This window comes from Bison bison, unplaced genomic scaffold (assembly GCF_000754665.1).
Source record: "Bison bison bison isolate TAMUID 2011002044 unplaced genomic scaffold, Bison_UMD1.0 scf7180017864490, whole genome shotgun sequence".
NCBI classification, from domain to species: domain Eukaryota; kingdom Metazoa; phylum Chordata; class Mammalia; order Artiodactyla; family Bovidae; genus Bison; species Bison bison.
In genome coordinates this window covers 8,191,309-8,205,473 of record NW_011495049.1, presented here as the reverse complement: position 1 = coordinate 8,205,473, position 14,165 = coordinate 8,191,309, and the positions used below count along the sequence as shown (strand labels likewise).

Sequence of the window (14,165 nt, the reverse complement as noted above, 5' to 3'; positions counted from 1 at the left end):
ATTCTCATATTACAGAGAAAGAACTGTTACTTTGACAAAACATTTTTCTAATTTTATGACTGTTGGGATAACAGTCTGTTATTTTACTGCATTCTTTTAAAAAAGGTAATTTTTATCAACCAAAAATTAAAAGTTTAAGTGAAAAAATTCTGAAAAGAAATAGAACTGCTTGAGGAGAAGGACCTGAGGAGGGTGGTCTCCACAACCTTAGAGGAGCTCTTCAGAACTTTTTTCTGCCAGTGATGAATTTTCAGATCTTTATCAGAGAAAAAACATTTTAAATTAAAAAAAAAAAAAGAAACTACACACTGCTCCCAAGCTGACAGACTACTATCACCTCAGAATCTGTTCACAAAGGACAACTAATATTTCCAGATGAGTACATCATCCACAGGACACATTATTACATTTTTTTTTTTTTTTACCCCAGAAATGACATGGCTTGAGAAATGACTTGCTAAGAAATCTGTGTTTACATTAGGGAGAGTGGGGAGGAAAAATCCCTTGCAGAAGTTGAAAAGATGTTAAGTGGTAAATACCAAAATGCCCAGCAAGCATGTAAGCAGGCTCTCATACCAGCATGAATATGTGCAGCTCAGCATTTTAAAATTTACTTTTAGCTTTTCCAGCAATTTGAATTAACCCCTTCTCTACTTCTGCTCCCTGCCTGAGAGTGCAGCCCTTAACCTAGAGACTAGCCGGGATGGCAGGGCCTCTGTGATTCGCCAGCAGATAATCCCCTCATGCTAACTGCTCCCCGAAAGTGGGCTGCCTCTCCAGGTGCCTCCTAGACTCCTTGCTAGCCAGTCTCTTGGGTGAGACCTGGACAATGTTAGGAAGTAAGTCTAGCTTGAAGTCCAGTTATGTGCACAGAACTGGAAAAGGCCTATTGGGAGACCAAAACAATACAAATAAATGCGGCTCAAAAGTTACATCCAGAGCAGAACTTCTTCAGGAGCAGGTACCTCAGAATCACCTGGAGGGGCAGTTCCAGCGGGTGGCAGTGCCTGTAGTTGAGAAAGATCCTCAAATGACTCTAAAGTGTGTCCCTCACTGACAGGCACTAATCTAGTTGCTCTAAAGAGGTGATTATGTTTTTCTCTTAGTTTAAGACCTTAGCAAGTTAAAATGAAAAACGAAACAGCAACCCCAAACCAAACTTTACAGGGTTCATCTTAATACCTTACTGACTATTAAACTTATTGACAGATTAGTGAATGACAATCAATTATAAGAAAGGTGACCATTTAATGAATAGTTGCTTAATACTTTCCCATACTTTCTCACACACTAAGGCTCTCATGTGTTTCTCACAGCGACCTTATGAGGTATCTTGTTATTCTCAAATCAAAGATGAAGAGAATGAGCCTCAGAGACATCAGAGAAGAACCTGGAAGTGCCCTGATGATGTCATTGTTTCTATTACTGAGCTAGAGCCCTTTTTGGCTATTTTTAGTAATTTGTGTCTTTGCAGTGTTTCTTCTAAACATAGAGCATATCAGTTGCTGCAGACATTTACTTCCAAGGGGAAAAAAATCCACGTCAGAGTCTCGGTGAGCTGAAATCTCACACCATATTGGCCCCATTAAAACCAGGGCCAGCCGCATAAACTCTCAGTGTTCTTCTAAGCTTTTTCGCTCAATAGAAGAATCTGAAGAACAAGAACAAAAGCCAAGAAAATGAAAGAAGGTTAACTGAGCAGTAAAGACTTGTTTCAAGAATATAAATTCTAAAATAAAACCACTCAGCTCTGTGGTTGGGTGAGTGTTACTATAGGAAAGTCAAGAGCTTCCTAAATGAGTGGACGCTGGTTGGTTGGAAAACTAGACAAACAAGTCAGTGTCCAGTCTGTCAGAGATGAAAGCAGACTTAATAAATGCTGGGGCCAGCAGGGGCGACATAGCCAAATGCAAAAGAGGCTCCAGGATCTTTGCAACAGGAAACGTGGAGCACAGGCTTCTCTTTTTACCTTGTCCACCGACGTTGTCTTCATCCTGAGAGGCTGCTGTGGCGTAACTCAGAGGAAGATTCAGCCCAACAGCTGGCCCTACCATGCTCAGCCACGACGTGATGTAGTTGACATTCCTGGGAAGTAAGTGAAACACAGAAAACTCTGTTTCCATTGTGCTTGTTTGAGTGGTAGAAAATCATTTACCAACAATCAGAGAAATGAGGCTTTCTTCAAAGAAGTGTGCTGGTCACTTGGAATCTCAGCATTTCCCAATGCCAATCTGTTGCTTGACAGGGACTTGGGGGCCAAAGAGGCTGAGGAGCCCCCACTAAAGCAGCTTAAGGGAGGGGGGGTCAAGGCACTGATGCTCTTGACTTTCCTCAATGATTCCAGTTTGACCCAGCTGACAGCATTAGCTAAGGTAGCAGAGTGCAGTGGTGAAGAGTATGGCTCGGAGGCAAGAGTGCCTGGGTTCCCACCCCAGGTTCCACCACTCAACAAGATATGTGACCTTGGTTATTTAGGCCCTCTGTACGTTAGCCTCCTCCTCTGTAAACCAGGTAAAATAATAGTACTTAGCTCACAGGGGTGTTATAGAAATCCAGTGTGTTAATATATCTGAAATACTTAGAACAATGCCTAGAACACAGTAAAAAAATTCAATAAATGTTAGCCATTATTATTATGACAAAGAATATTTCTTTTTTAGTTTAGCTTTTAGAATCACATAAAAAGATTTACACTTTTAAAATAAGACTGAAGCCAATGTATCTTGATGGTATTTCTTACCTATTGATTTTTTGAGAATTCTTTAACACAGGAGTCATGAATTCACTCGTCTTGCAGGGATGAAGTACAAAAAAGGGTTGTCCAAGTATTGGATGCTCCTGGAAGAATCAGAGTTGGCCCAGGATTGCTGGCGTGAATTACTTTGAAAAAGTTAAAACCCATACTCAGGTCTACTCCTTTAAGATAAAAGTTTATTTTAAATTTCAAATTATTAAAATATAAATTTTAAATTATTAAATTAAGATATAGACTGATTCCTATTTTAAAATATAATTCATAACGCAAACATGAGAAAAAGGTTGGTGAGAAGAAATCATTTACTGATAGAGGACGGCACTCAATACAAACTGCAGATACATTTTATCTTGTTCTTTAGCTGGTGTTTCCTTTGGCCTATAATTATTCTTCAGCTTTAACTCAAGGATGTCCATGAAGTTCAGAAGTCTGACCATTTGAACAATGCATTTCATTCACCTGTTTGTCAATGGTTCAGTTCAGTTCAGTCGCTCAGTCATGTTTGACTCTTTGTGACCCCATGGACTGCAGCATGCCAGGCCTCCCTGTCCATCACCAACTCACAGAGTTTACTCAAACTCATGTCCATTGAGTCGGTGATGCCATCCAACCATCTCATCCTCTGTCGTCCCCTTCTCCTCCCACCTTCAATCTTTCCCAGCATCAGGGTCTTTTCAAATGAGTCAGTTCTTCGCATCAGATGGCCAAAGTATTGGAGTTTCAGCTTCAGCAACAGTCAGTGGTAAGGGAACCAAAATCATTCGCATATTTTCTTTCTTTTCCTAATGAGTATTTTGATTGCACCGAGTCTTCATGGCTGCACGCAGGCTTTCTCTAGCTGCGGCAAGTGGGGGCTACTCTTCATCTCAGTGTACAGGCTTGTCACTGCAGGCTTCTCTTGTGGAACGCAGTCTTGAGAGCTCGCAGGCTTCAGTAGCTGTGGCACACAGGCTTAGTTGCCCCACAACATGTAGAACCTTCCTGTACTAGAGATCAAACCCATGTCCCCTGAATTGGCAGGCATATTCTTAACCATGGGGCCACTAGGGAAGTCCTCACATATTTTCTTACATACATTTTGTCAACATGTTAATTCTTTCAGGCCTAACTGCATCCAGGCACATGACCAGTGAGTAGACAGAGTAGAGGAGAGGGTGGAAGAGGGGAATGACTGGCACTATTTAAATTGTAGGCTTCCCTGGTGGCTCAGATGGTAAAGAATCTGCCTGCAATGCAGGAGACCCAAGTTCGATCTCCAGGTTGGGAAGATCCTCTGGAGAAGGGAATGGCAACCCACTCCAGTATTCTTGCCTAGGAAACCCCATGGACAAAGGAGCCTAATGGGCTACGATCCACGGGGTCGAAAAGAGTCGGACACAACTGAGCAACTAACACTTTCATTTAAATTGTACTGCTCTTGTCTGTCTCTCTCTTTCCCTTAGTCTCTCTGCTTATCTATGTCTCTCCTTTTGTCTCTCCCAAGCTTATGGAGCTGTTTCTATGAGTTCCAAGTCCATAAGACAGAACTCCACTGCCTTTATAAGAGAATGATTGGATATAAGATACAGGTCAGACTGCGAGCAGACTAGGGATGTAGACATCATTTGGTAAGCAATGGGGATCCCGAGATGGTTGCTATGTGGTGAGTGATCTATGCATAAATTCAACCAACTTGAAAACAGTTTTTGTTGATAAATTTATCAGTTGTTTACATTGTGCATTAGCCATTATGCCAGAGACCACAAACTCCAATACTGTTATGATCTGAATGTTTGGTTCCCACAAATTCATATGTTGAAACCCTAATGTGCAATGGTAGGAGGAGGTAGGGTCTTTGGGAAGTGCTTAGGTCATGAAAGTGAGGGTCAAGAGCCCTCAAGATGAGATGAATGCCCTTATAAAAGAGGCTTCAGAGGGCTGGCCTGTCCTCTTCTGCCATGTGAGCACACAGTGAGCAATCTGCAAACTGGAAAAGGGCCTGATGATGGAGGGCTGGAGATCTCAACCTGGTCTCAGACTTCCAGCCTCGAGAACTGTTGTATATCAACTACCCGAGATGTGATATTTTGCTATAGCAGCCCAAACAGACTAAGACAACCACCCATGAAGACCAGGAAGGTGACCCAAAGGGGAAAGGCAGTTAAATGCACCAGCAGGTGACAAGGGCCACGTGGACCTGGAGAGTGTGCCCCGCCAAGCTTGAGCTTGCTGCTCTGCTCCGGCCAGTTGTGCCAGGTGGAACGTGCGCTTGGTCTTCCCAGGTCTTCCCACTTGTCAAAATAACCTAGACACCAGATTTTTATGTAAAACCTCCTAAATTTAAATACTGGCACCATTTGTTAAAAATATGGTACAGGCCAAATAAAACAAGCCCGTAGGCTGGATTTGGACTGAGGGCTGCCTGGCTTCTTCCCTTGGCTTCTTCTCTCCTCAGCCCGTCCGAGGAGGAGTTGAACTCAGAGCTGTCGATGGGAAGAATTACATCTTACATCCTCCACTATGTCTGTGCACAAGTGAACACCCTATCCACAATAAATAGGAGGTACAGCTCCACGTGTATGGGTGACCTTGGGTGTGAAGAGATGAGTGTAAGTGTTTGGGGTGGGGGGACAGGGCTGAGTTATTCATTGCGAGTAGGCTGGAGTATGAGTATGTCTCCCTAAAGGGGCCACTTCCAGATATCTCTGCCCAGGGTCCTGATTTATATACAGAGCTCGAGCCTCCACTCTCTTGCTCTCTCCTACCTCTCATTCCTGTTTCTAACCTGACACTGTGACCACAGCCCAGATATGTTATGCTTAGAACCAAGTCCTCATGTCCAATTTGATTCTGGCTCCCCTTACTAGCCTTAAACGAATATTTATTAATTCATCACATATCTAGTGATCGTCACTTACATACCTGCCAGGAATAGTTCTGGATCTATCAATAGTTACAGAGATCACTCTAAGATAAACCAAGTCCCTGACCCCATGGAACTTACGTTCCAGTGCAGGAGATAGCCAGTAAACACACAGAACAAATAAGTAAATAGGATAATCTAGATAATAATACGGAGAAGGCAATGGCACCCCACTCCAGTACTCTTGCCTGGAAAATCCCATGGATGGAGGAGCCTGGAAGGCTGCAGTCCATGGGGTCGCTGAAGGTCGCACACGACTAAGGGACTTCATTTTCATCTTCACGCATTGGAGAAGGAAATGGCAACCCACTCCAGTGTTCTTGCCTGGAGAATCCCAGGGACGGCGGAGCCTGATGGGCTGCCGTCTATGGGGTCGCACAGAGTTGGACACGCCTGAAGTGACTTAGCAGCAGCAGATAATAATAAATGCTATGAATAAAACAAAGCAAGGTAATACAACTTTGGTGGTAATAATTCAGATTTGGTGAAAGGGAAGGCCTTACTGAAGAGGTGATCTTTAAACAGAAATCAGGAAGAAATCAGCAAGAAAAGTCCAACTGTGAAGAGAAACTGGACAAATGCAGAGGCCATAAAGGGAAATGAGTACAGGAAATGTGCCGAGGAAATGCGAAAGAATTTTAGAATTATTCTGAACTAAAAATAATTGCTGTTTATAGAGCTGGGATTTAAAAGGCTAAATTTAGTCTAAATCCTTCTTGGATTACTTGTATAGTAACCAATGGAAGAAATGAAGACCTGTAACCAAATCTGTGAAGACATGTTCACCTTCCTTAATAAAATGAAACCAAGACCTCTAAGGATAGCGCTGCATGGAACACTCATAAAGCAGAGAATCAGCTTGATCATGCAGTCTCCACTCCTCCAGGATGCATTCCCCACTTGGCAGCTCTTGATTATCATGGCCACTCCATGGGGAAACTCTGACTTAAACACTTGAGCCCAAGCTTCATGTAGCTGAGGTAGAATGGACTAGTCAAACAAGACTCTACTGAAAGCCTGGGAATACTGAAAGGGTAACAAACACACAGAACAACAGGGCTCTAAAAGATCCAGAGTGTTATAATATCAGGGCTTCCCTGATAGCTCAGTTGGTAAAGAATCTGCCTGCAATGCAGGAGGCCCCAGTTAGATTCCTGGGTCAGGAAGATCCGCTGGAGAAGGAATAGGCTACCCACTCCAGTATTCTTGGGCTTCCCTTGTGGTTCAGCTGGTAAAGAATCTGCCCGCAATGTGGGAGACCTGGGTTTGATCCCTGGGTTGGGAAGATCCCCTGGAGAAGGGAAAGGTACCCACTCCAGTAATCTGGCCTGGAGAATTCCATGGACTATATAGTCCACGGGGTCACAAAGAGTCAGACACGACTGAGCGACTTTCACTTTCACAGGCCCATTTGAAGCATGGGGGACACTAGGAAGAGATCTTGGCTGGGCTCTCCCTTTCTGGCCTGCATGGTGGATGGAAGCACTCACAATCACTATGCAAGAGTGTCCTCCAAAAATCTTAACCATCCATGGTTCAGTCTCCTTGAGGAGCTGGAAACTCTCATGAATCATGGCTTCATCACATACACAAGACCTTGCCTCTTCCTTATAATAGGTCTGTGGCGTAACCTTTATAAAATCTCCAAAGAATAACCATATCAGTATATAAGACATCTCTAAGAGATACAGAAACAATTAAAGTTCAGAGGGTCATTTTCTAAGCAGATGTTGGCCTGTGTCACCTTGCAGCTCTGCTCATTAGATGGTGCTTACTAAAGACCTGCACTTGAATCACATCTATTGCTCATTCCATATAGTAAGTAGATAAGAGCAGGCTTTGGATCTGTAGTTAAAAATTGAGCTAAGGCAAACCATTTAATCATTTCATATCTCTGTTTCCTTATCTGATAACTGGGACTAATGACAGCATGTACCTCATAGATTGACTGTGATCCTTCAATGAAAAAAATGCCAGAAAACCATTCAAAATAATGCCTAACATAAAATAAGCACTTAGTTGGCTATTACTACTCAATTTATTGATATTTAAATAGATAAGAATAACACCTAGACATCCATAATATGACTCAAGTATGTTTTTATAATGCCCTACAACAAAGTCGAATTTCAATATCCAAAAATAAAAAGCTCCTATGTAGTTACACAGCATAGTTAAAACATCACTGACTAGTGTCTAAATGTTTAGAAACACATGATAACTAATTATAACCAAGGATAGGAAAAGTCTGAATTAGTAAAAAGTCTATGTATATATAGCAGTTAGAATTATCAATATATTGATGTGTTAGTTGCTCAGTTGTGTCCAACTCTTTGCGACCTCATGGACTGCAGCCTGCCAGTCTCCTCTATCCATGGAATTCTCCAGGCAAGAATACTGCAGTGGGTTGCCATTCCCTTCTCCAGGGGATCTTCCTGACCCAGGAATCGAACCCAGGTCTCCTGAATCGCAGGCAGATTCTTTACAATCTGAGCCACAAGGGAAGCCCAACGGTATATATAGTCACTAGAATTATCAATACATTGATAGGACAAATTAATGGAAAATAGTTTAAATGAATTTAAATTAAAATAATAGCTCAGGCACTTCAAAAACACTTCAGTAATATACAACATTTTAATATTCATTTTTCCTCACATAAAAACAGTTACATTAGTATTTAAGGTTATATGCTGATAAAATGCATGGTAATGCTTGTGCAAAACACCTTTTTAAATAATAGGTACTTTCATGCTTTGCTGAATGGCACAGATGGCAAAGAATCTGGCTGCAATGTAGGAGACCTGGGTTTGATCCCTGGGTGGAGAAGATCCCCCAGAGAAGAGAATGGTTACCCACCCCAGTATTATTGCCTGGAGAATTCCATGGACAGAGGAGCCTGGTGGGCTATAGTCTATGGGGTAGCAAAGAGCTGGACATGACTAAGTGACTAACACTTTCACTTCATGCCTTAGAAGAGTTTTTAGAACAGCCTAGACAGTTTGTTAACGAAGGTTTAACCACCTAAGAAATTCTTTGTCTTTTACTATAATTAATAATTTGTATAATTAGACAAAATATATTTAAATGAATGTTTTTAAAAATCAAATGTTTAAATAGTATTTTAAAAATAAAAATTATATTGTTTTGGTAAGATGCTTTGGCTTGAAAAAGCCAAACAAGGAGATGTTGATCTTGTCAGGAACTATAAAAAGGGATATTTTGTAATCTTTTGAGAAAAGTTTTATTAATAAATAACAGTAGTAGTGGACTTCTAACTACAGCAGGATGACATGCTGCCAAGTTGCTGCCAAGTCGCTTCAGTCGTGTCCAACTCTGTGCAACCCCATGGACTGCAGCCCACCAGGCTTCTCCGTCCATGGGATTCTCCAGGCAAGAACACTGGAGTGGGCTGCCATTTCCTTCTCCAAGCAGGATGACATAGAGGTCAACAAATCTCCTTGAAAAACAGGTATGAAACAGAACAAAATTGTCAAAAAACAATCATTTCTGGGATGTGAAAATTAACCAAAGGCAAATAAAAATTTTGATAGCTTTTTAAATTCATGAAAAGCAGCTAGAACGTCAAGTTAGACACAGAGACAGTCTGCAATCTTCTTGCCTAGAAATACTCCCATACCAACTCCACCCCCCACCCGGCTCCATCAACAGGGAGGTTTTGTGGGAGTGGAGCCAGCAACTGGAGAACCAACAGCAGAGCTGCCAGCAGGGCTGACGTGCACATGTGCAAGGGAGATACAAGAAGGCCTGATGAAAAGTAAAAGCTGATGATGACTTGAACATTAACGAAATTTGGATGGGCTCCCAGCCCACATACATGGCCATAAATAAATGAGGGAAACCTTGTAGGCTTGAGGTATATAAGCACAACCTCTGTCTGATTGCTGGCTAACCAAGGTAAGCAGACGAAGCTGGAGACTTCATGGAAACCAGGCAAGAGCATGAACATTAAGAATGAAAGACAAAATAGAGACATCAATGGCCACATTTACAGAGTAGGCAAATTCAGAAGATAAAATCTATGAAAGTGACTAAAATAAACAGACAAAAATAATAGCAACAACAACAAAAAGGCAACCCTCAGAGAAAAATATTGGAATCCAGAATTGCTATTCTGTATTATCTAAAATGTCCTGCTGAGCTATCAGGGAAGCCCTCAAAGAAATTTATGAGACATCAAAGAATCAAAACAGATGCACACTAAGGGGGAAAAGTCCTTTAATAAAAACTGACTCTGAGTGGGCCTGATTATTGGATTAAAAAAAATTCAAAGCAGCTATTAAAACACGTTTGAAGAACTAAAGAAAACCATGATCAGAGTTAAAAGGAAAAAATTATGATAATGACTGCACATAAGTAATCTCAATCAAGGAACACAAACTATAAAAATAACCAAATAAAATTTTGGAGTTGTAAAGTATAATACAGAAGTAAAAAACTCACTAGATGGCTCAACAGTAGATATGAGATGGCAATAAAAGGAATTAATGAATTGGAAGATATATTAATAGAGATTCTACAATTTGAAGAAAAAATGAAGACGAAAGAACAAATCTTCAGAGATCCGTGAGGCAATACCAAGCATATCAACAAACCTGAAGTAGGAGTCTGAAAAGGAAAGGAGAAAGAGGCAAGGAAGACATTTGAAGAAACACTAGCTGAAAAGTTCTTAACGTTGATGAAAAACATTTAATCTACAGATACAAGCCGACCAACAAACCCTAAGTAGAAACACAGAAATCCACACCTAGACATATTACAGTTAAATGCCTGAAAGCCAAAGATAAGAGGAAATCTTAAAAGTAGCAAGAAAGTAATAATTCATCATATAAAGAGATATAAAAATACAATAATGGCTGGTGTCTCATCAGTCCAGATAGCAGCAGAAAGATATATTCAAAGTCTTAGGGGGAAAAACCCTAGACCTGTCAATCAAGATTTCCATATCCAGCAAAACTGTCCTTTAAAAAAATGAAGGTAATATAAATACATTCCAAAGGAACAGGCTGAGAGAATCCCTTGCTAATTCACTTGCCTTATACTAAAGGAAGTTCTGCAGGCAATAATACCAGAGGGTAACTGAAATCCACAGGAAAAAATAAAAAGCATCATAAATGGTAAATATAAAAGGTGAACTAAGTATTTTTTCTTCTCTTAGTTACTTTAATAGACAGGATTATATAAGCAAAAATTATAATACTGTAGTTTCGGAGAAGGCAATGGCACCCCACTCCAGTACTCCTGCCTGGAAAATCCCATGGATGGAGGAGCCTGGTAGGCTCCAGTCCATGGGGTCGCTACGAGTTGGATATGACTGAGCGACTTTACTTTGACTTTTTACTTTCATGCATTGGAGAAGGAAATGGCAACCCACTCCAGTGTTCTTGCCTGGAGAATCCCAGGGACGGGGAAGCCTGGTGGGCTGCCGTCTATGGGGTCACACAGAGTCGGACATGACTGAAGTGACTTAGCAGCAGTAGCAGCAGCAGTGTTGGGTTTATAACATACATAGATGTAGTATATGTGACAATTATAGCACAAAGGAAGGGAGGGAATAGAACTATATTGAACGAAGTCACTATTATTTTAGCCAAATTAAGTCAGTATTAACTTATATTTCTAGTGTTAGAATGTTAGCAAGGGTATTGTTTTTGAGAGCATTTAGAACCCAAAAGAAGGCTAAGAGCCAAAGAATTGATACTTTCAAACTGTGGTGCAGTCAGAAAGCACCACTCTTGAGAGTCCCTTGGACAGCAAGGAGATCAAACTAGTCAATCATAAAGGAAATCAATTGTGAATATTCATTGGAAGGACTGGTGCTGAAGCTGAAGCTCCAGTACTTTGGCCACAGGATTTGAAGAGCCAAGTCACTGGAAAAGACCCTGATGCTAGAAAAGATTGAGAATAAGAGGAGAAGGGGCTGACAGAGGATGAGATAGTTGGATGGCATCACTGACTCAATGGACATGAGTTTGAGCAAACTCAGGGAGACAGTGAAGGACAGGGAAGCCTGGTGTATTGCACTTCATGGGGTCACAAAAAGTCGGACATGAGTTAGTGACTGAACAACAGAAGCCAAAAGGTCCTTTTTGTTGATAAATAAATCACTGAAGTATATTATTAATCATGACCACTCTTCTAGCAACATGTTAAATGTACTATATTTAATTATGTGGTTAAATAATTTAGTTAACACCCAAATGCTTTCTCAAATCAGCTTCTCTTCTGGTAAATTAACCAAATCACTAATTATTTTTCAAATGCAGAAGGAAAATAATTTTTAAAATACTCAAAATAAATCCTTGTTTATATACATAATACTATTGAACACTACAAGGCTTTGAGTTATTAAGAATATAATAATAGGTATATAATATAGAAAATAGTTTCCTCAATGTGATTAGAATTTATATATTCCTTCATTCATTCACTTAGCAAACATTAAGTCTTCTTGTCTGATAATTTATATAATGATTTAATCCTAACTAAAAGGCAAAAAATCTATAATTTTTAAATGTAGTTAATCTTCTGGATATCTTACTGTGGCAGAAGTGAAAGAATTTAAAGTTAGCCTTGTGACTTAAGCTAACACTATTTTTCAGTAACAGTCAATGAGCTGATCCTGCTAGCCAAGCAATTTTGAATTCAGACAAAGTAAGGTAGAGAATTTACAAATAATTTGAGGCATTTGATCAGTGTAGACAATCTGGATAATATTCTTCAAAAGCCATTTTTCTGCAATAGTGATTTTTTAAGGCTTATGCTATCAGGAAAGATTATCTGCATTTTCTACTTTCTCCTTCAGACAGCCAGAATCAGAGATGAAAGCATCTTTAGTTGGTTTAGGAATTATGTGTTGGAGTTCAAGAAAATCTAAAATCCTACACCTTATTTGTTTAACATACCATTTTCAGAAATGGAAGAACATCAAAACTGTCAGGATCTTTTTAGTGACATTTCTTAGATCAATTCAGAAGGTAAATTTGTGTGAAAGTGCTACCATCTGCTGTCAGTACTAATGAACTGATGCAAATCTGCACTGAGAAAAATGTCAGTGTGGAAATGCATGCAGCCAATGAACTGTGTTAGGCTTACAACTCAATAAACACTTCTACTGGAACAAAGTTCTGCTAAATGGTTTTCCATGAAAATAGAAATGATGGGTCAGATTTCTATCTCTGAAACTCCAGAGAAGTTATAGTGGCACATTCTCTTAGAAAATTTAATTTAGCAATGGTTAAATGTCTCATAAAATAAGTCTGACATGAATACTGTGAATTGGTTTCAGAACTATTAGATACGACTATCACAAGGAAATGATAATACTGCACCTTCATTCTTACATCTAATAAATATGATGAGTTACTTGGTTCATTTCTTAATTTTCTTGGCTCTCTAGGACATCACAAATATAATTTCACGTGCTAAGCTTTCATCTAGTTTCATATTCCAGACTGATCAAATTTGCCTTCCACTCTGGGTACGTTCCTTAGAAATAAGGGTATCTCCCCATTCCTTCCCCTGGAGGCTAGGAAAATGGCCAATGAACGTCTACATTATCAGGTACTGTGCTAAGAGCTTTGCAGGGTCACCTTTCCCAGTAACTCTTTGAAAGTGAAAGTGAATTCGCTCAGTCGTGTCTGACTCTTTGCGACCCCGTGGACTGTAGCCCACCAGGCTCCTCTGTCCATGGGATTCTCCAGGCAAGAATATTGGAGTGGGTTGCCATTTCCTTCTCCAGGGAATCTTTTTTGAGACAGGCCTTAGTATTGCCACTAGTTCCAAGAGATTATGCCTTACAGTCATCCAAGTGAGCATCCAAAGTGCACGGCCATACCCAGCACCCTCTCATCCCACTGATCAGAGCTAGTGTCAAGGACTGCCCTCTACAGTCCACTTCTTCAAATATCTATTTTTAAAATTTCAAATCAAATCATATGTGTCTTTTGCTGATCTTCTCTAAGTTTCTTTGTCTTCTGTTTTACTACTTTCATCATTTATTTTTATTCAGTTCAGTTCAGTTCAGTCACTCAGTCGTGTCCGACTCTTCATGACCCCATGAACCACAGCACGTCATGCCTCCCTGTCCATCACCAACTCCTGGAGTCCACCCAAACCCATGTCCATCGAGTTGGTGATGCCATCCAGCCATCTCATCCTCTGTTGTCCCCTTCTCCTCCTGCCCTCAATCTTTCCCAGCATCAGGGTCTTTTCAAATGAGTCAGCTCTTCGCATCTGGTGGCCAAACTACTGGAGTTTCAGCTTCAACGTCAGTCCTTCCAATGAACACCCAGGACTGATCTCCTTTAGGATGGACTGGTTGGATCTCCTTGCAGTCCAAGGGACTCTCAAGAGTCTTCTCCAACACCACAGTTCAAAAGCATCAATTCTTTGGTGCTCAGCTTTCTTTATAGCCCAACTCTCACATCCATACATGACTACTGGAAAAACCGTAGCCTTGACTAGATGGACCTTTGTTGGCAAAAT

The 14,165-nt window shown here is 40.6% G+C and overlaps 1 protein-coding gene across 1 annotated transcript in view; it reads right to left on the bottom strand.

Moving 5' to 3' along the window:
- Nucleotides 1-408: 408 nt before the first annotated feature.
- ATG10 (autophagy related 10) overlaps nucleotides 409-14,165 on the bottom strand; it is a 263,094-nt gene continuing 249,337 nt past the window's right edge. The window contains exons 6-8 of the mRNA XM_010863372.1: nucleotides 2,741-2,838; nucleotides 1,970-2,085; nucleotides 409-1,651 (exon numbers count right to left, since the gene is read on the bottom strand). Coding sequence (XP_010861674.1) covers nucleotides 1,614-1,651; nucleotides 1,970-2,085; nucleotides 2,741-2,838 — 252 coding nt within the window. The 3' untranslated portion in view covers nucleotides 409-1,613. The remainder of the gene's footprint in view (nucleotides 1,652-1,969; nucleotides 2,086-2,740; nucleotides 2,839-14,165) is intronic.